Source organism: Stylophora pistillata, chromosome 11 (assembly GCF_964205215.1).
Source record: "Stylophora pistillata chromosome 11, jaStyPist1.2, whole genome shotgun sequence".
Taxonomy (NCBI): domain Eukaryota; kingdom Metazoa; phylum Cnidaria; class Anthozoa; order Scleractinia; family Pocilloporidae; genus Stylophora; species Stylophora pistillata.
The window spans coordinates 8,741,156-8,762,116 of NC_142529.1; the positions used below are offsets into that span (position 1 = coordinate 8,741,156).

General features: G+C 36.7%; 1 protein-coding gene across 1 annotated transcript in view; it reads left to right on the forward strand.

Annotated features, from left to right (window-relative positions):
* Positions 1–67: 67 nt before the first annotated feature.
* The window catches only part of LOC111337663 (intraflagellar transport protein 74 homolog), a 24,583-nt gene continuing 3,689 nt past the window's right edge, over positions 68–20,961 (forward strand). Inside the window, exons 1-24 of the mRNA XM_088737921.1 lie at positions 68–137; positions 1,791–1,897; positions 3,059–3,076; positions 3,554–3,591; positions 3,990–4,038; positions 4,611–4,691; positions 5,047–5,095; positions 7,643–7,741; positions 8,273–8,333; positions 8,426–8,485; positions 8,599–8,660; positions 9,180–9,258; positions 9,904–9,963; positions 14,977–15,039; positions 15,898–15,931; positions 16,168–16,283; positions 16,487–16,527; positions 16,797–16,876; positions 17,306–17,359; positions 17,842–17,882; positions 18,869–18,925; positions 19,407–19,460; positions 20,420–20,486; positions 20,618–20,658. Of these exons, the coding sequence (XP_088594047.1) occupies positions 136–137; positions 1,791–1,897; positions 3,059–3,076; positions 3,554–3,591; positions 3,990–4,038; positions 4,611–4,691; positions 5,047–5,095; positions 7,643–7,741; positions 8,273–8,333; positions 8,426–8,485; positions 8,599–8,660; positions 9,180–9,258; positions 9,904–9,963; positions 14,977–15,039; positions 15,898–15,931; positions 16,168–16,283; positions 16,487–16,527; positions 16,797–16,876; positions 17,306–17,359; positions 17,842–17,882; positions 18,869–18,925; positions 19,407–19,460; positions 20,420–20,486; positions 20,618–20,658 (1,413 nt within the window). The 5' untranslated portion in view covers positions 68–135. The remainder of the gene's footprint in view (positions 138–1,790; positions 1,898–3,058; positions 3,077–3,553; positions 3,592–3,989; positions 4,039–4,610; positions 4,692–5,046; positions 5,096–7,642; positions 7,742–8,272; positions 8,334–8,425; positions 8,486–8,598; positions 8,661–9,179; positions 9,259–9,903; positions 9,964–14,976; positions 15,040–15,897; positions 15,932–16,167; positions 16,284–16,486; positions 16,528–16,796; positions 16,877–17,305; positions 17,360–17,841; positions 17,883–18,868; positions 18,926–19,406; positions 19,461–20,419; positions 20,487–20,617; positions 20,659–20,961) is intronic.

Below are 20,961 nucleotides of genomic sequence, written 5' to 3' on the forward strand. Positions count from 1 at the left end.
TCGCCTCTCTTGTTCATATATTGCGGACCTACTTAGATGGTACCCTGCACAGCGGTTTTGCGTAGGCAACCCACAAGCCACTGCGAGTTTCATAGGTCTGTCTCTGCAAAAATCAACAGTGGAAAGCCTACTTAAATGTAAGTAAATTTCTGCATTTTATCGCTTTACTTTCCCAAAAAAATGTCCAACAATATCTGAAGTTAATTATTCTATTCAATTGAGATTAATTTTTCCGCGGGAAAAGTGTCCTTTTTATCTGTGCGAATGTGCTGATGTTGTTGCTATGATGATGTAAACAGCACAAACGATCGCCATAAATTATTTGCTTTGCGAATGACCTTGAATAACTACAATTTTTTTAATACAAGCAGTTCCTGAAGTCGTATTTCTCCTAAATGTTTAATCTTCTCTAGGAATCTTTCTTTATTTGTTTTGCCAGAGGTAAGGTCTATAATTAAGCTAGGGAAAAAAAAAATTCTATGAAAAGAAAATTCTGAAAAAAAATCCTAATGCGCCCTTCACGAATTTCACTGGATGTGTTTGACGAAATTACTATTACTTCTCGTGCGAGCTTTAGCCATAAAAAAGAGCCCTAATTTATAATATTTTTGAAATTATGCCCAGTAACAAGGTACACTACATGTACAATGCACGGGGATGGCCCACCTATAAACAATTATTGGATGACGTTTTTGTGATATCCGGAATAATCAAGGTCGAGGTAAGTGTTATCAGCCTTCAGCTTTAGCTGATAACACTACCCGAGACCTTGATTATTCCGAATATCACAAAAACCTCATTCAATAATTGTTTTATAATACATTGTTTTAAAGAAAATAACGCCAAATGCATCATCACAGCAAACACAGCTTATTTTCAAACACTTAAAAATGTACAACTGTCTGGTGAACAAATTTTCACTTTGGCTAATTCCCTTCTGTCGTGTGGCTCCTGGATATTTTTCTCTTTAAGGTATTCATAGAACAGTTCCTTTGCAACTTTTTTTTTGTCTTTTAGTATTTTCCGAATCTTTATCTTCAAGTAATTTTTCAATTTCTCACTGGGTCGATAAAGGAAACCGAGAAGCCATTCTTACTTCACTGTCCGTGAACTTGACATTGCTCCACCGGAAATCATGCATTGCACACGCAACCTACAGATTATTCACTAATCTGTAGGTTCAGATTAGTGAATAATCTGTAGGTTGTGCTGTTTCCCAGAATTAACTGTGGGTGTTTAGCCAATGAGAAGACAGATGATGACTACAATCTATAATAATCACATGTTGCTGTAACATTTTGATCTGTCACAGTGTACTCATTTCTAAAAGTCAACCCTAGAAATTTAGAAGCAGCTAAAAATATAGAGGGTTACTTTGTTCCAATCATTTACCAGTCTTCGAAGAACAAGGAATAACACTGAATGGGTTCTTTAATCATTGTGATTAAGGAGATGTCCATGGCTATGCTATAGTTTAAAATGAGTTGATCAGAATGATATTTGTCATCACAGGGGTCAAAATATTGTTGACTCACTAGGGTGTGCCTCATGAGTCTACAACAGATTTTGACCACTGCGATGACCAATATCATTGTTGATAAGAGTACAGACCATGCTGAACCACTTTCAATTTGTCTTTTACCGCAATATCAACATCAAAGAAAACAATTCTTTCAATGCGCAACACATTGCATGACATGTTGATGTGAGCAGTGTTGTCTGTTCAAATTAGCCAATCAGGTCACGATATTATTGCCAATTGTGGTAAAAAAATATTGTTAAAACTGTAGGAGTGATTTTGGTGGAGGACGTCCACCTTCTGCTAGAGGTTACAGACCACCCTCTGGAAAAGGAATGAGACCAGGAAGTGGAGCAAGAGGAAGAATGCCCCCAAGCTGTATCCTCTCTTTTTAAGATTTAGGTTTAGATTTTTGCTAAGCTGTAACAAATTATTTTTTTCATCAGACTTATGTAGATACAGTATTTAACTTAGAAAGTTTGGCCATAAAGACTTAAAGTTATAACAGGGTTTGAAGACTATCTGGATCAGAGGGGACCTTCTCTTTTTCAGGGTAGCTTTTTTGTGCTGTGTCCAAACCCATATTACATTCAGCGCCAGATTGTGTTGTGCGGGAGGTAGAGGGTTCGAGCCCCAGCCGGACCAATACTCATGGTCTTAAAATAAGTGAGGAGAATTGGCTACCTTTCTATAATCAAGAAATGGATAGATATTCTAGTCTTCTTGGATAAGGACGAATAAACTGTAGGCCCCATCTTCTGCAGGGTTAGGGGTAGGAGACGTTAATTTCCCACACACAAGATTACTGTGTGGTGGATGTCCTCCCCTGGGTGGGATGGGTGGGTGTTGGCCATGAAAAGCCCCCATGGGGAGTGGTCAATTAACCAATGTATATATGTATTCACATTTCCTTTCTAATCTTTCAACCTTGAAAAAGTGATTAGCACTTGTATCTAAATTTTCCCTACAATAACACCGCTGAATCAAACATTAAGGTCTTGGAAATAACAGAAATGATAACTAACTGTAAGAGTGTTATTGTTAAGCAAACTGTCCTTGTCAGTGCCTTTTGATTTGAATAGAGGACAGTATGGAGAATATGTGTACCAGTGTTAAGGTGTGAAGGGCCAAATGGACAAAAGAATGATAGCAGGTGTCATTTCAAGATATCAACTCTTAGCTGATAAGTTTGCCAATTCTCAATACCTTTTTGCAAGGTTATGTCTTGGAATTGTAAGGATAAATTAGTTCAGTTGTCAGTCACGTCTGGGAGTACATGTAAATCTCTTTGGGGTAGATGAAAAAATTAAGCCAAGATTGTGATGTTCCCCATAAGCTGTTTAGCAATTGTGTTTGTTGTTTCCTTGTTTCTGCATCTCGCTTTTAAAGAATGACTGCATTTAGTCATTCATTGAAACAGATTTTTCTCCTCAATTAGTTAAAAAAAATGTTTGTGAATCTACAAGCCTGATTGAGCAAAAGAAGAGTGCATCTGCACATTTTTTGTTCCTTAACAGACATTTTTACGACATATCACAGCCATGGGAAGGCCTCCAGGTAATAAATGAAGTAGACCCATCCATGAAATGTTTACATGTACAGCTGTACATGTATGAAATGTAGTAAGAGGGTAGAAAATTAAGCTGGTGAATTAAAACAAAATCACCTTGCAGCTTTGGTACAGAAAGAAATGTTATGTTTTCAATAGAAGTTGCATGCAGATGAGCTCTAGATGGTGGAACAGATTTAGAGAAGGCTTTGGTTCATTCTTATACATTTATTTCTAATTTTTCAATGTTTTGGGTGTCCTAGACATGAGCTAATCAAATTTATTGATTCAAATTAGATATTTAAAGGGATTTACAATGCATTGAAATATGAAGTGGCTTTAAACAATAACATGTTACTTTATCAGAAATTGTTCTACCCAAAAATTCAAAGAGAGTGAAATAATGTGCTGAACCAGGTGTAAAACTGATCTATAGCAACTATAACCTTCATGAACTAAGACAATTAATATTCTGGTCTCTTAAGGCACTGCTGCAATGAGAATGCCTCCAGGAACTGGAATGGTAAGTGTTGTCTTCTACTAATAAATACCAAACAGGTGTGAAAGGTGATTTTTGATGCAAAATCAGCACACAAAATTAAATCACCTGTTTAGTCACCTCTTTGGTGAGGCAAGCGTTGTTCCTCACAACAAAAGAGTCTGTCACATAATTATTAAGTATAATTAGAGCACAAGCATGGGATAAAAACAGGCAAGCCTGATGACGTAGAGGCTCTAATAATATTACTAGGTTCAACAGTGGGATAATTATGTGTTGTGGTGCTGGCATTTTGAAATGTGATGTAACATCCTCTCAGCCAGCTAAAGAGAAAGGTAGAAATTTAACTAACTTTTGAGCAATATTATAACAGTTACTGTAATTGGATGGAGTTTCATAAATTTTAATGCTATATTCAACAGGTCCCAGGCACTGCCAGGCCAGGATCAAGAGCTGGTGAAATGGGTGGAGGTAAAAAATAAAATCAGATTGTATATGCTAATTGATGCATTTTTAATATTTTACTTGAATGTTACATGATTGTACACAAATAACCAAAACACGATGACCCTATGCAAGCTTGCAATACATTGTGGCAAGAAAGGTCATGCCACACCTTTAGGGAAACTTAACATTAGAAGTTGTTCTGACAACACTGAATTTCACGAGTACTTTTGGTTAAAAAATATTTAGAATCCTAGAAACATAGTAGTCGCATGATGAGTCATTGATAATTTGTTTCAGTGAAATACTTTTAATTAATGAAATTTATTTTGAACTTGATGGATTTCATGGTCAGAATGATTGAATTTCAAATTTATTCCTTCGTAGAAATTAGAAGATATTTATTCTCAAATGCCTGAACAAGAAGCTCTCAGAAGCTCCCAATGACTTTGTATTTGATAAGGAATTCAGTTCAGTATCATTCACTGGAAGTGCTTTTACATTAAACAATCATGATAATGATGAAAATTGTTCAGTCTGAGCCATCCAATTTAATGATATTGTGATCAAAGTGGTGCTTTTTTTTTTCTCTGTTTTAGCTTTGAATGCACAGATAAGAGTTGCAGAGCGACCCATGACAAAACAAGGCTTAACTGGAATGAGGACTTCAGCCGGGAGAGGTTAGATTTAATTTTAACTTCATGCTCATGATGAGTGGGTGGTAAATTAAAGTGCAACCATCTAATAAAAAATAAATCAGTACTAAAATTAACGATCAAATATTCTTATGCTTCCAAGGATGAATGTAAGTTCAAATAGTACAAAAATTAATTAAGGCTTCACTTGCATTTCTGTAAATGAATGTAATTTCTTGTTGTTGTTTAATTTGCTTGCATGTAAGTATTTACATTGAGTGATATGTTTCTTTTATTTATTGCATAAATTATTTGGGTTAGTTGTTATTTTGAAGAGGTAGGTTCTCTATCCTGGGAAATCTTAAAATGCTTGGTTTTTTTTTTTTTTTTTTTCATCAAGGTCCACAAAGGGCAATTTATGACAAGTCCTTCTACATGGGGCAACTAAGGTAAATAGTTTTGATTGATATTTTATTCTTCCCAGCAGTCTGTACAGTGAGATAAGAGTGATAAAGGAAAAAACCCCAGATTATAATTTGCATTTGAAGAGTTACCTTAAAGTGCTACTGAAACGTAATTTTCATATCCGAGATTTTTGCAATATAATAGAGTTTGAACGTTATTTGCAAACGCTGCGTACTTTTTTTGGGCCAACGCATAGCGGAAAGTACATTTTCAACAACTGGAAGTTGACCGGCTGAGATCAAAATTGGCGGCCATCTTGGCACGGCCAAAACAGCCCTGTGACGTCACTGGTTGTGTACTTCTGTGAAAGAAGGGTAAAAGCATGGAGTGTGGCTTGCATGTTGGGAAGCCGAAAAAGAGGATTTCGGGCAAAATGCCATTCTCGTCTTCTTCATCGGCGGCCATATCGGCATCTTGGGTATCTGCGAGAGGTTCGCCTGGATAGGGAGTAAAATTCCCGACTGATACCGACAACGAATCTCTGCCAGTCTATTTAGTTAATCGGCAACTGACGAGATCCACAAGATTAGGATCGAAACCGCGGTCTTGCCTGACCATCTACAGAAAATGTCGAAAGACATTGTAACGGCAGATGGGCTACTAAGCGCTCCGGACCAAAGCAATGCCATTCAGAGAATGAAGAAAACATGGAAGCCTCATACGACACTGCCACTGAAGATGATCTGCTCAACAAGTTTGAGGATAACGAACAAATCCCTCTGTACAAAATGCCTAGCAGAACATGTTCAGAATCCCTACAATATAAGGCGAGGGCCAAAATAAGAGCAGACAAGGATTTTAAAATGAGATAAAGCAAATCCTTAACAACGCGGAGCAAGAAACAGTAAAGGCGATCATGTGCTTCTATGAACGTGAAATCGGTCGTTTTAATACCGAAATAAAGAAAAGAAAACGAGCCAAAACGGCTGGAACACTGAACACTAAGAACTGTAGTGCGATCGAATCAGCGCGCGTGGCGCAAGATGAAAGCAATCAAGACAACTTAACGATCGAGACAGTAAAAATAGCTGTACATCTACAAAGGCGAACGATTCGAAAAAGACGCAATCCCTGATGTGCGTACTCAGTGCCACACATAAAGCAAATTCTCATGAAAAACTGGAATTTAATAGAAACACAACCACTACTGAGTGAACTATACAAAAATCCACCGCCCGTATCTTACAAAAGAGGGCGGTCGCTCAGAGACATACTCGTGAGGGCTAAACTTTGAATAGGCTACTCTAAACACACGCTGGGGAGTCGTGTAGGCCTGTGAACCCCATTTTACGGCACCATCTTCCTCTTCGCTACTGGAGACAACTTCGCTTCGTTCAGAAGAAGATTCACTTGACAAAACTTCAATATCTGCCATCTCCTCCGCCCACGAATACAAACAAACAGTGAGTGAAATAAACCACGCTATCGGAGTGAACACAACCAGTGACGTCATCAATCCATTTCGCTCGGTACCAGAGCCCGGACATGGTTTTGTGTAAAAATTTTTGATTTGAACGGTTAAAAAAGATATCTTTCACCTCATTTTGGCCAAAGCAAATTATCTCATGATGATCACCATATTCAAAACTACAGGTTAGAGCAAAAATTTCAGATACGAAAATTTCGTTTCAGTAGCACTTTAAGTTTGTCTCCCCAGTTCTTGAAAATATTAGAACATAAATTATTGTACTTATTTTCAAGTTTATAAATAAATCATATGCAGTGTTTTAGCAGCCGTCGGGAAGTAGCATCAAATTTTTGTTTGAATGTGTAGTGTCCAAAACCCAGTTGTTTGAAGGCAGATTAGCACTAACCCAAGGTTTAAATGTTAATCCAGGTTTCTCTATTTCTCGGCTTAAAAGCCTATTTGGGAAAATTTCTCTATTCTATTTAGAACATCTAATCATCAAACTGTAGACAAAAAGATTTAAACTGAATTTTCTTTTAATTAGCTTTCAGATATGAAATCAAATTTCACACTAACCATGGGTTACCTTAATCCAGCTTTGAACAATCTGAGGCCGGTTTCTTGAAAGTAGCGATAACTTAACGGACCCATAAAGCTGTTCTGTTTTCATTCAAGATGGAGATTTCAAAAGTTTTGAAAATGATACAATAAAACTATCAGCTAAAGAAACAAAAAGGACTGGTTTGAGTGCCGGAAGCTACTTTCCTATCCTTTAAATTTTGATTTTAAAACATGGTCTCGGGCCCGTTAAGTTACCAGGACTTTTGAGAAACGGGCCCCTGGCCTTGTTGATCAATGTGAGTTTCTGAGCAATTGCACAACCTATCCCTCCCTTCCCTTCATCCAACATTAACCCTAACTATTTTTAAACAGTCGACAGTTGTTAGGTCAGGCAAGGGGTGGGTGGGCAGTTGCTCTGAGATACTGACAGTAATCCTAGTATCCTTATCATTAAAGAGATGTAAGCAAACAAAATTTTTTTCTCCTGGACATTGACGTAGAAGAAACAAATGTACTGCTAGTATTGATTTTATTTCATTTTTTGTTTGTTTGTTGGTTGCAGAGCAAAAATTACAGAGCTCGCAGCAGAGATAGCAAAAATGCAAAGAGAGGTTGACCAGTTTAATCAAGAGAATGCAACATTTCTTACATATGAAAAACGGTAAGAGGTTTTTTTCTCCATAAATTTTTCTCCAGTATGCACACTGTTTAGTGTTTTCTCATAACCTTTAAACCCTTTACACTTAAACACCAGTTTGCATATTCTCCATACTCAGATCCCCATATATTTCTTAAGGTGCTAGTAAGGAGAATTAGTTTATCAATGAAAAGCCTTTTTAGTTGGTGATCATTTCCTTTATTCTTGTGACCTTAGTGTGACTCTGGAGTAATATAAGGAGAAGTTCAATTTTGGTCATTGATGAGAGTTGTAGGGTTAAGCAAATAGCTTAATTCTGCATATCCTTTGTAAAATAGAGATAAGGTAGTAAATTTTTGTTGTTTTTATTCCCTAAATTTGAATGCTTGTTTTGCCAGTAACAGTATGTGTACATCAATTTTTTAGATAGTCATTGTTGGTAGTGTTAGAAAAATTACATGTACAGTAAATGTTTGGGGGATCTGCATTCATTTTCAAGGTATTTGAAGAGGAATTTACAGTCTGTATATGGTTTTCTTAATATTAACATTTCAGAGCTGAAGGTTTAGCCACAGAAATCAAAGAACTCCAAGGACAATTAGCTGATTATAACACGGTAATAACACTGTTCAGATAGACAATTCTGATTATCTAGTTACACCAGTAATGATTGAATACCCTTGTATCTTTTCTATTCTTTTTCTACAGCTGTTGGACAAAATTAACACAGACACAGAAATGGATGACATTGTTCAAGACTTCAATGCAGTGAGTTTCTCCTGTTTCTTTAATCCCATCTATACCTACACAAGCATGTATGTTCTTTGTGACTAAGGCTGTTAATGAAAACTGATTGAATGTGATCTTTTTTTCTACTAAAGCTGAAAATTCAGAATGAGCGGGAACAAAAATCCATTGATGAGTTATTCACCCAGAGAAGAGAGTAAGTAAATCCTTATGATGATAATTATTGTAGTTACCATAGTTACTTGTTGCAGGAAAAAAAATGATTGTCACCAAAAACTGAGAAGAGTGTATGCATGTAGAATGCTGTTAGTGCCACGTGCTGCAACCATTGTCGTGGCAATAAGTAGTAGAATAAAATGTTGGCAACTAAATTTGCTATATAAGTCCTAGTAATTTGGGGACTGTGTTTGGTAGTCACATACTTTTAGGAGAATTCCCTTTTGACTTATTTTAGAGCATATTGTGGTTAGGGCCTAAAATTAAGGGAAGATAAATATTTGCATAGATTAATAACAATGGCTTGTACAAATATTTTGTAAAGCGTCCTTTTCCATTTTTTTTTTTTATATTGGAAAACTTTCATGTATTTTCAGTTACTTTATGAGTTACGTGTAAGGTTATTGCCACAGGACTCTGAAGAAATTGAGCTTGGAATGTGCTGCCTATAGAAGGCTGCTTGCAATGTGGATCGTTTCTATTTTCTTTATTTTTTCAGTAAAGAGCAGCAGATAAAACAGCTAGAGATTGAACTTGACCAGGAACGGAGAATGGCTGAGAGCTTGGTGGAAGATATGGTAATAAACATTTCAGACTAAGATTCCACATCAAATTCTGCTGGAAAACTTCACTACTTCATTAAACTGTTAGCTACTTAATGAAACAATCAATTTTAAAATTAAAGATATATTAACATTCAATAAACATGTACTTTAAAGAAACAAGGGTACTGTAGTAGAACTTTTGATTAAGAGCCAGAGTGCCAGCCCCTCTTTTTTTAAGGCTAAGCTTATTTAATCATGGTATAGAAAGGTATACATCAGCTTCCATTTTTCTCACCTTTTTGCATGGTAATGTTTTGATTATGTTAAAAGAAGTGATATTCTGGGTTTTTAAGGTTAGGCTTGAAAAAGAGGAGCAAAGTTGTTTTCCTTTTACTCTTTATGTCTTTTACATTTACTGTACATGTGTTTTACCTTGTATAACCTCAGATTTTGTTCAACTCTGCTGCATAAGCATCAGAAAGCTACTATGATTCCAGCTAGAGCACATTAATGAAAATACAAGCTTTGTCATTGTAATCTAATTATTGAAAGGCTTCATTATATAAGTTAATTTTCTAAATATTGATGACTCGTAAAACTGTTGCTTCTGTTGGTCTTGTATGACAATGTTTTGAAATGTTAATTCTTATACTTTTCATGATAATTATTTCCTTGCAGCCTCCTGATCAGAGAGCAAAGTATGCTCAGTTGAAAAATGTCAACAATTCTCTGCAGGCAGTGAGTATGAATTTTTATTCATAATTATGGAATTTTATTCTTCTCTCCTAGACAACAGTTCTATTTGTATTAACACCACATGTAGCAGTACCCAATTAGCAATACACTTGATCTTGACATATCCTGGGTAAAAAAATGTACAGATGACCACCTTGCTAAATATAACTACTAATAAAGTTAAACTTTCTTTGTGCCTTTGAATTATTTGTCATGATTATTACAACTTTCATTAAACTATTGGTACATTCTTTGTCACAAATGCAATGAAACACATTGGTTTTTTTTGTTGTTGTTGTTATGTGGCTAAATAATACAGTCATGTATCATCCCTGTAATTTGAATATGGAAGGAGAGTCCTTAACCCTTGCGAAAAGATCTAGGAAATTCCTAGGAAATCCTAAGATTTTCCTAGGAATTTCCTAAGAATATTCCTAGGAAATTCCTAGGAATAAGGTGTGAAATTTCACAGTAAATTGGGACGAAGAATTCAAAGAATTCCTAGAAATTTCCTAGGAAATTCCTAGGAGTGAAAAAATTAAAATCCAAAAAAAAATCCTAGGAAATTCCTAGGAATTTCTTAGGATACACATTTCACTTTTGTCTGACCAAGATTAGGTCCCTAAGGAAATTCCTAGGAAACTCCTAGGAATTTCTTAGGAAAATAGGAAAAATAGAATATAGACACTTTAACAACTGCCCCACAAAGTGGAGGTAGGGTGCATGAGACATCCAGGAGCTTCCACTATTGGCAGCCAGCTCCTAGATGAAGACTGCTCCCATGGATGGCAAATCCAGGCGACCCAGCCATGAGCCCCCACACAGAAGGAGAAAAACAGGGAAAAATGCTAACGCTCAGAAAAACACTGACTAAAACACTAACAAAACTGAACAACACCCCGTGGACCAAGAACAAAAGGAATATAGGTGCATGCCAGACCGCTGACTGCGCTGGGTAGCACTTGTGCTCCACGTTGTCAACTCCATTAAATTGCACTTAACTGCATAAAACATACAACACCATATGATAGGAATTGAATTGAATTTATTATATACAACTCAAATAAACATTATAATTAACAATACTTTTTGTTGTTACTATAGATTGTACATGTATATACAAAATTACTTGGAATGCAAAACAAACAGTAAAAGATCATTCAAAGGATTAATAAATTGACAACTTAGGATTCACACATATCAATTATCAGAAATTGTGCAAGGCTGATGCAATTTGAAAAGTTTGGATCAAAATATACATTTTTGGCAAAATCATTATTTTCCAGTGGAGCATGTTTTCATTCCGGCTGATAAAATGCGCGCACAAACATGTCAATGCTATTTTGGCATCTGAACTAATTAAGATTGTTATTCTTATGTGATATCATTTTAATTATTAATTAGTATAGTTTCAGAGCTGAGCAAAGAGTTTCCAGCAATCTGATTGCTCTAGCGGTTCCTTATTTAACAATTATTTGCGGAAGGCGAGGTGAATATCATCAAATAATCCCAGAGACGAAGTCGAGGGGATTATTCGACAATATTCACTGAACTTGAGGCGAATAATTGTTTTAGTATAATTTAAGAGCTGAACAACAGAGAAATTTCAAAAGTCATAACATTGTAGTAACATTTACATTTTATTTTAACATTTTATATAAACCGCGTGGGGCGGTTTATATAGCATCATATAAGGAACTGCTCGACAAATCAGATGGCTGGAACTCTTTGCTCAGCTCTGAAATCATACTAAGACGCTATATAAACCGCTCTGTGCGGTTTATATAAAATGTTAAAATAAAATGTTAATAAATGTTACTAAAATGTTATGACTTTTGAAAATTCTCTATTGTTCAGCTCTGAAATTATACTAAAACAATTATTCACCTCAGGCTCGGTGAATATTGTCGAATAATCCCCATGACTTCGTCTTGGGGATTATTCGACGATATTCACCTCACCCTCTGCGAATAATCGCTACATATAAACAGTGTCTTCTGATATAAAGTTGCAACGCTGGTGTCTCTCATGCTTTCAATATCTTCTGAGACAGTTCCTATATAATTTGCGAAGGTTTTATATTGGATCTTTGTCGTACAAATAAACCAAAAGTGATGTGAATTTTCACAAATGATCTAGGCATACAAAAAGACTATGGGCTATTAAAAGCTTTAAAGTGTACTCTAAAGCAGAAATGCTTTTTTCTAGGGGGATGGAAAAGGATTGGTCCGCTGTAACGTCGTCACCCCGCAAAATGGCGCTTCGCTTTGTCACACGTGCAAAGTTATGAAAAGCCTTTAACTCAAAATTACCTGGAACAAGCAAACTAAGTTCTTGCTTTGTAGCTTCACCTTTAGTACCTTTAAAGTGACACAAATAAGAAGCATTTATTACCATTATATTCAGTTTAAACTAATGAAACTTAGAAAAGCTACTTTTAAAGCTAAGCTTAAAATTCTTACATATTTATTCATGTTCTGCAATCAATCGATAGAAGTAGAAATGATACATATGACAACGATTAACCAAATAAAAGTGTAATACTTACTATGAACAGAAATAACTTTCGCCTTGAAAATCTGAGTGCCCTCTTTTACTTCGTATGGCGACAATTCCACGACATTATTCTATTCGTGTTGCGATTTCTTTTCCATAACGTATTATGTCTTTGTCTTTTAAGACGCTTATGCTATGACCTTCTTCGATCCATTCGACCAGAACCCACATAACGCTGCGAACGCTTTAAAACGTTTAGCTCAGAGAAGAACACAGCAAGACTCAGCTGCAACGCACAAAACTTTCGAGTAAACGACGTTGTGGAGCGGAATAGAACGTTGAAATGAGCGACAAGCCTGGAAACTTCACCTTATTGGATTATACTTGGTCATGTGTCGGTCATGTGAAGATTTTGCTCATGAAAGACTGGGACTAGTGATCGTGTGATCCATTCAGCGCCATGGTCGCCATCTTATGAACGGTGATCGAAGTAGCGATAAATGACTTTTAAAGTTAGTGTTAATGCCTGCTAGTGTGAACCATGGATGGGAATGAACATCAAATTTACAGATTTGTCAAACTTAACGGCCAAGAGAAGTATGAATGTACGGCTTGTAAACGTGTTCTCTCACGACAACAGACAATGGAAAATCACATGCGCTCTGTGCATCGTTACGTTGGATCGGGTAAGAAAATGTAATGTAATGCTTAAGCTTATATAGCGCATTTCACAATGTCTCAATGCACTTCAAGCTTCAATGATGCTTGTAAGTTTCAAAACCAGTACGAAAAAAACTATAGAATTGATAAGCAATTCTTTTATAAAAATGGCAATTAAGCTTAAGAAATTAGTTTCAAAATCCTCTCTTCCTCAACTGTTCCTTCTGAACCTACAACTATTCTTTTATTCCTCTAGCACTTTTTGAAAAGAAGCATCGCATTGATATTTCTTATTCTCAATGTTTTAGGTCTGACCTGAAAGCAAAGAGTGTCACTGAAATTTTGGAGAAGATTATGCTTCTAACTGGCAATTCCAGAAACCATGTTATAATAAGATTTCCAAACTTTAATGCTGTCTGTGGTTAGATATAAGAAAATATCACTTTTTATGTCTCAATATGCCAGATTTGAAATTTCCCATCGCTTCAAATAAGACTTCCCTGTTATAATATTTAAGTAAAGATATGTTCTTAAGCTTTTTGTATAAAATATTCTAATCTGGCAAATAAATTGATACTTGATACTATCTATATTGAACTTAAGTTTACTTTAAATGGAAAGTATGTAGAATTCACCATATAATTGGAATAAATCAGGAGACAGTGCAAAATTATGTTGGCTGAATCTTACACATTGTGGTAAACCATTTTTCAGGGATGCCTCAGGCTGATATAACTTTGTATTTCAGTGTGGTCAGAGTCGCTGTCCTTGCAGTATAGCATTTTTTATTATCTGACTGGAGCACCAAACACATGGATTGAAAATCTCACTTGAATTGCATTTGATTTAGTTTTCTGCTTGTATTCTTTACTACAGTAAATTTTTATTTCAATGTATTGTGATATGCAATTGAAGGATAAAAAATTAATGTTTTATTGGAAATTGTATAAACTTCAAGAATATCTGCTTTAAAATTAATGAGTTGTAAATTATAATGCAAAATAAAAAAAATTTGTGGTATATTGCAAGTAGTGACTTTTTGAAACATCTAAAATGGCACTTTTCTTTCAAAAGCTAAACTCACAAGTATAATTCTTAAAAATTAAGGTTTTATTTTAAAAAATAATTTTTCCTAGTAAATTCCTAAGAATTTCCCAAGGATCAAGAATCTATTTTTTATGTAAATTCTACCTGTAATCATTCCTAGGAATTTCCTAGGAAATTCTTAGGAACCTAGTAATGTTTGTTCACACCTCTAGAGAGCTTAAATGTTTTTAGGAAAATTCCACTGACTCCTAAGAAATTCCTAGGAAATTCCTAGGAATCCTAGAAAGCTAGGAAACCATTTCGCAAGGGTAATAACTTTGTACTGGAACCACTGATTTTCACATTTCACAGTTCAGTACGCAACCATTGAACTTTAAAGAACTTGTTGATTAGCAAGAACTTGTAGGTTCACAATTATAGACATGACTGCGGCAAGATTCCTGCACATGGCTAGGAATCAAACACTGAATGTATTATAAAAAGATGAGGAAAGATGGGAAGTTTTTAGTTCATTTGCCAAATAAAGAGAGATGTTATTCATGTTCTCTAGAGTATAAACTAAGATAAGAATCTGAGTCCCTTACAAGGAGTTAAATCTCAGACTATAGTATGGATTACACAGACAGTGTAATACTCTACCAAGGGAATTGTGGTGAATGGTTGTTTGGAAAGTCTTTCAATGAACAGGGTAGCATTATTACAGAAGCACATAAGCTACATGACTGTACTCTATAGTGTTTGTAGGTTGTCTTTTTCTGAATGTTGTATTATTAGGGTTTCTTACATAGGATATTTTCTTACCTTGCTTGTCAGGAGCTTGAACAGAAACAGCAGGACCTAGATGCTCTCACAACTCGCATTCAGAATCTTGAAGATGTAAGCACTTCAAGCACAGTTTATATAATTTTATAACATAACCAAAGTAAAGCGCGCACTCTGATTGGTCAATTCATTGTCTACTACTTGCTCATGGGTGTACACTGCAAATGTTTTCATTTGCCCATGGGTGTACGCTGCTGACGTGAGCAAATGCAAAGACTATTTTTCCGCGCGCGCTTGTTTTTTTCTGGTCACGTAAGATTTGTTAAATAAAAGGGAACTCTTTAGCTACAATGTGTTAATGTTATGTTATAAAACAAATGGTAAACACCTCGAGCGACTCTTACGCTTCTTTCGTGCTTAGCAACCTCCCGCGTACATCCATAACTCAATAGTGTTCGCTGTGGTGTTTACCATTTGTTAAATAGAATGTGTTTAGGTCTGTTTGAAAAATAATACCTGATTGAAATACCAGTAAATTAGTAATCTTTTGTAACAAAAATCACGTAAAGCGCATGCTCCGATTGGTCAATTCATTGTCTACTACTTGCTCATGGGTGTACACTGCAAATGTTTTCAAGTAGGCATATGTTTCACAAGAAATTATTTTTTATGTTATAAAACAAATGGTAAACACCACAGCATACACTATTGAGTTATGGATGCACTTGCGAAGTTTAATAAGCACTCAAGAAGCTAGAGTCGCTTTCGGCTATCACCACGAACGACTCTTGCGCTTCTTTTGTGCTTAGCAACCTCCTACGTGCATCCAGAACTCAATAGTTTACGCTGTGGTGTTAACCATTAAATTTTGTTAAATAGCTGGGTACATACTGAACCATACTGAATTTGACTGCACAGCTCTGCTACAGGTGTAATTGTTACATTAATGGTGTTTGTTTAATATCTCAACAGGAGGTATCCAGCTCTCCAGTCAAACAAGAAGCAGGTAACATAGGCCTTTTAGAATTTGTGTGCTTAGACCGTTAATTCCAAGAAGTGGTGAACATTATAAAATTTTTCCTGATAATTTCAAGGCGCTATCCAGTAAAATTACAGTAACATTAGTCATGGTTACCAGCAAGTGAGTGTTATCCAGCTCTGTCATGGCAACGTTTTATTTACTATGAAAAGTTATCATAAAGAGATGTCAAAGAATCATTGTTGTCTCGTCTTTACTTGCAGTGACATTATACGAAAAATTGAATGAACTTGGAGAGAAGAAACAGAGCTTGCTCGATGAGATGGAGAAAGAGAACAAAGGAACTCCTGCAGAAGAAAGAGAGAGACTTCTCAAACAGGTAAGTCCCCCAGCTACAGTTAGAGAAGAGGACACAGCTGCTATTGGTTGTTAAACTTGAAAACTGAGGTTGGTCCAGCTGTTTGAGATTGATATGGTTACGCTGAAGAGCTTGACCGTTTTAACTCTACAAAATAATAAATTTATCAGTAATTGAGTTAGGAATAAGTAACAATAAAAGTCTAATTTTTTTTCTCTATACAGGTTAAGGAAGACAATCAGGAGATTGCAAGCATGGAGCGAAAGTAAGGCTCTCTGCCATTTGTTTTTATCGTTTTTAGTGTTTTGCCTTTTTTGCTTTTTGTTTTTTCAGTTATATTTTTTTTTCTGGTACTACGGAAGTATGCAGCTAAGAGCCAAGTTTAATTGTTAGGCCCCGTCCTCTTTCATTCCTGCCACTGACAGCTTTTTGCGAAAGCTAGTAAAAAAAATTGTCAGAAAGACCGTTAGCATGCAGTGTAGTTGCTCATTATGAGCTCCTCTCTTTAAAAGTCGTTTCATACTTCGGCTGCAGGACATCTGAACTCCGAGAGAAAATTGAAACAGTAAACGGTGAAATTCAACAACTGGACATGGACCTTGAAGAACATCAAGGTTAGTCATTAGCAATATATAATTAACTGCATTGTAAGTGGCCTGGGGCATATAGCGGTAGCAAGTGCTTGCGTAAAGACAGCGTGAATCTCGAATGGCGCGTGCGAAAGTGTAGAAACGTGTACGTAATAGATGAGTGGGAAGAACTCCTCTCGCGCGTTTTCCTCTTTCCACGCGCGCTTACCATTCAGGTCGGTAGCTGTTTGAGATATCAACATTCCTGTATAGCTTCTGAAATCAAACGCAGTGTTGTTTTTGTGTGTTTTGTTCATTTGTTTTTGTCGTAAATGTTTCTTAATTATGTTGGTTGGCAAGGATGAAAGTCACAGCACGGAAGTGCTTTAGCAGGTACATGTATGGTGGAAAAGGGAGAATGGTTAAACTCAGGGACTCATAGGGAAACGTAACTTCAATTTTTTTCGATTTCAGGCGAACGAAATGTTAAGTACAAAGAGTTGAAAAAGCGGGAGGAAACGATGGACGGTATGTACAAGAGTAACGAGAGTGTTCAATTAAGCGGAGGCAGTGTGACCGACTTGTTGGGCAGGTCTTGTAATCTGTTGGTCCTGGGTTCAAGTCCTTCACCATGCTACTCACTAAATTTGTTCGCGGTCGCCTCGAGCTCTGGTCTGCCTCTTGCCAGTTGTGATTTTTATATACTATGTTTGTTTACAATGTTCATTTACAATTTGTTAGAATTTGAGGACCACAAGTTTGTCAGATTGTAACTGCTTAGTGTTAGCATCTGTAAATAGTAAATCGTTACAAGTATTTATATTATTATTATTATTATTATTATTTAACGCAGCGAATGTTAGCGTTGTGGCGGAGTCGATTGTGAGGAAACCACTTCGGATGGAGATCCACAACTAGTAGAAGTATGGAGATCTGGATAGTTGACCAAACTTGACACATAGCATGTGCCGTGTACCTGGGTTGTAATGTTCATTCTTTGTTTTCTGTAGAATTTTTGGAAACGTTCGAGGAAGTTAAGGCAAATGAACAGGTTAGTCCACCAGCGTGTTGTATTAGTTAACCCTTTAATCCCATGAGCCGTGAGTAGTCCAGTGGTCAGTGCGCTGGACTCTGGGTCAGTTGGCCCGGGTTCAAGTCCTGGCTGAGGCTTGACGTTGTGTCCTTAAGCAAGACGCTTCACTCACATTGCTTCGTCTTCTCGGAAAGGACGTAAAGCCGGAGGTCCCGTTTCCTGCACCTATCAGTTAGTTAATTTCGGTAGGGGACGTTAAAGAACCCACATCACGAGATTACTGGGATGTGGCCTGGCCTGTTTACTGGGAATGGGGGGAGGGGGCATCTGCAGAATTTCTTCTTTATTTATTGTAAACTGCCGCCGGCAGTCTGGATAAGTTCCCCGCACATTGTTGTAAAACGCATTGGAGCTTTTACATGGAAATGCGCTTTAGAAATCGATATATATTATTATGAGAGAATTTCTTCTTACAATATCGATACAATATCAAGCAGATAAGTAATGAAAATAAAGAAAAATATCAATTGGGAAGTTATCCGTTGATTCAATACCTGTTGCGGACTTGTATAGCGTTACAGTGTGACATCGGGTCACGTGAAACTTGACGTGTGCAATCATATGACTTAAGCGTTTTCGTTTTCTTTCCGTTCTGCAATAAATCTCTCTGTGTGGTTGACATTAATCGATGTGGGAACCTGAAGATCGTTTGACTCTTTCAAGAACCAGCGATTTCCGTCCTATAGAGCGTTACCTTCTCTTATAATACCAAAATTCTCAGAACTAACATCATAAGAATTATATGGCAGGCAGTAAGGAGAATTACGAATGAGATCTTGGGAGTGAAAAGGTTAAGGCTTGAATGTCTCGGACAACCTCGCTTGGTACCAAGAGGAGTGGGGTGGGGGGGTTACCGCCTACTCCCTCCTTGCACGTCCAAAGGTTGTCATTCCTCAATATTGTTTACTTTGATATGAGTTTGTGACTTCTACGATTTTCAATAGGCAAGGAAGCAGCAGTTGGAAAGCAACATTGTAAACGTCTTGGAGCACATGAGCAGGGTTAGTTTGTCTTTATTCTCAAACAAGTTTTTTTTAAAAAAAAAAAAAAAACGCACGGAAGAGAAGGAGGTTCGAATCTCTTCTTTGGGAACCCAAACATTTTCTTTCCCTTAAATCTGTGACAAAATGTGATACGTTTTTCTTTAAACAAATGACAAGTTTCTTTGTTTTAGTGCCAGGAAGACCTCTAGTACGTTCAAATCGTCAAACATATGTGAACGCTTTTTTTTTCATGTTCTTACATCATTATAATAATAACTGTTGTGTCTTAAGCTCAGTTTTCTCCCTTTTCTCCTGACCATGCAGCTTTCTATTTTTCAACTTAAGTAATCAGCGTTACTTTGGGTAGTAATAACGCGGTCACCCACCTTCTTGAAGTAAAGTTTTGTTTTCGTTTGGGTGATTGGCGTATTCATAATGGTAGACGTATGCTTGTATATTCATTTATTTTCTGGTTCATCTTCTTTTTTTTTTTTATCAGGGAATGGCACGAACAAAGCACTTACCCAGTCCGGCCGAGCTTCAACGAATGAAGGTGCTCTAAAGATTTACTATTTTTACGTCTATCTTGCATCAGAGGCGCGACTTTCAAATGAAAGTCGAGGCAATCTAGGATTTCATTGCATTCGCGACATTTTACTCAGAGTTTGGAGTAGAAAACTCGCACCACTCTCCCCAGCAGTCAGATACAAAACGTAGGACAAAAATGACTCAGCTACTCACGCTAACCGTCATAAAGGCCGTTCTGAGATTCGTTTACTTTGACTTCTCCTTGGCTTCGTACGCTATTCCCTTTGATCTGGTTTACTGTTTTAATTACCTTGGTCATTGGGTCCTCTGTTGTTTATGTTTCTCTAATTTTTTAATCATTAACCACTGCCATCTCTTTCCTTCAACTTTCCCGAGCCCGTTCATTCTTACCGCTTCAATTTCATAGTCGTCTTCGTCGTATTATCAGGGTTCATACGGGTTCTGGAAAACCTGGAACGTCCTAAAATTTTATGTTGACGTTTTCCAGGACTGGAAAGTCTCGGAAAAAGACTGCACGGTCTACTAGATAGTCCTGGAAATTTGCAAAAAATCAAGCAATAAAGTTTTCAGAATTTACGTTCTAAGAAATGTGTATAGACCGTAAGGAAGAGAATTGATTTTGAAATCTTGAGAATGAAAGGGTTAAATGTGAAATTTGGAGTCCTGGGGAAAATCAATCTGAGCCTGGAAAAGTCCTGGAAAATTCCGTAAAAATTTGTTTCTGAAAAAGGGTTCGAACCCTGTTTTATTCTTATTCCTTTTCACCTCACCACCTTCTATTTTTTCAATCCCTTTCTTTCCCACCCCTTTATCATTCCTCATCTATCCATCCCCTCCCCTCATCCTTGCTTGCCAAGCCTTCTTTTTCATTTTTCCCTTTTCTTTTCCAAGAGCTTCTTTTCTTATTAGTGGTTGATTCCAAGAAACTGACATTGCTGACGTTTTGCTTTCCCTCCCGGGCAGGATGATCTGAATTTTAAAGAAACAGAAATGCATAAGTCTCAGTCTACAGCGGCCAGTTTAGGTTCAGGTAAGGACTGGACCAAACAAAACTTGCAAACGTCGGTAGTTTATTGGCCTAAGTATGACCTCAAACGTGGTAGTCTTTGGTATGGTTATTGTTTGTTTCTTGCATTTTTATTTAATTTTTTTTTTTTGTAGAACACACCCGTCTTCAAATGGATCTGGAGAAAGTTGAACAGGTGAGGAGAAATGTAAAGTACATACACTTCATCTTTTAATGGTTTCAAGTTCTTACCTTGTCTGAGTGACCTCCCCTCTCTCCCCCTCTCCCTGGAGTCAAACACCTTCATATTTCAAATCCCCATCCCAACATCAACCCGTAGTAATCTCTTCAACAATTTACTATGGTCTCTGTATGAATGAAACTAAGCTGGAGAATGGCCATTCCTCTTGAACAGGAGATATTCTTTTAAATATATCGATTCACTCTCCTATGCACAATTGTACTCTTGAGGAGATGGAGGTACTCTAATGATAGGACA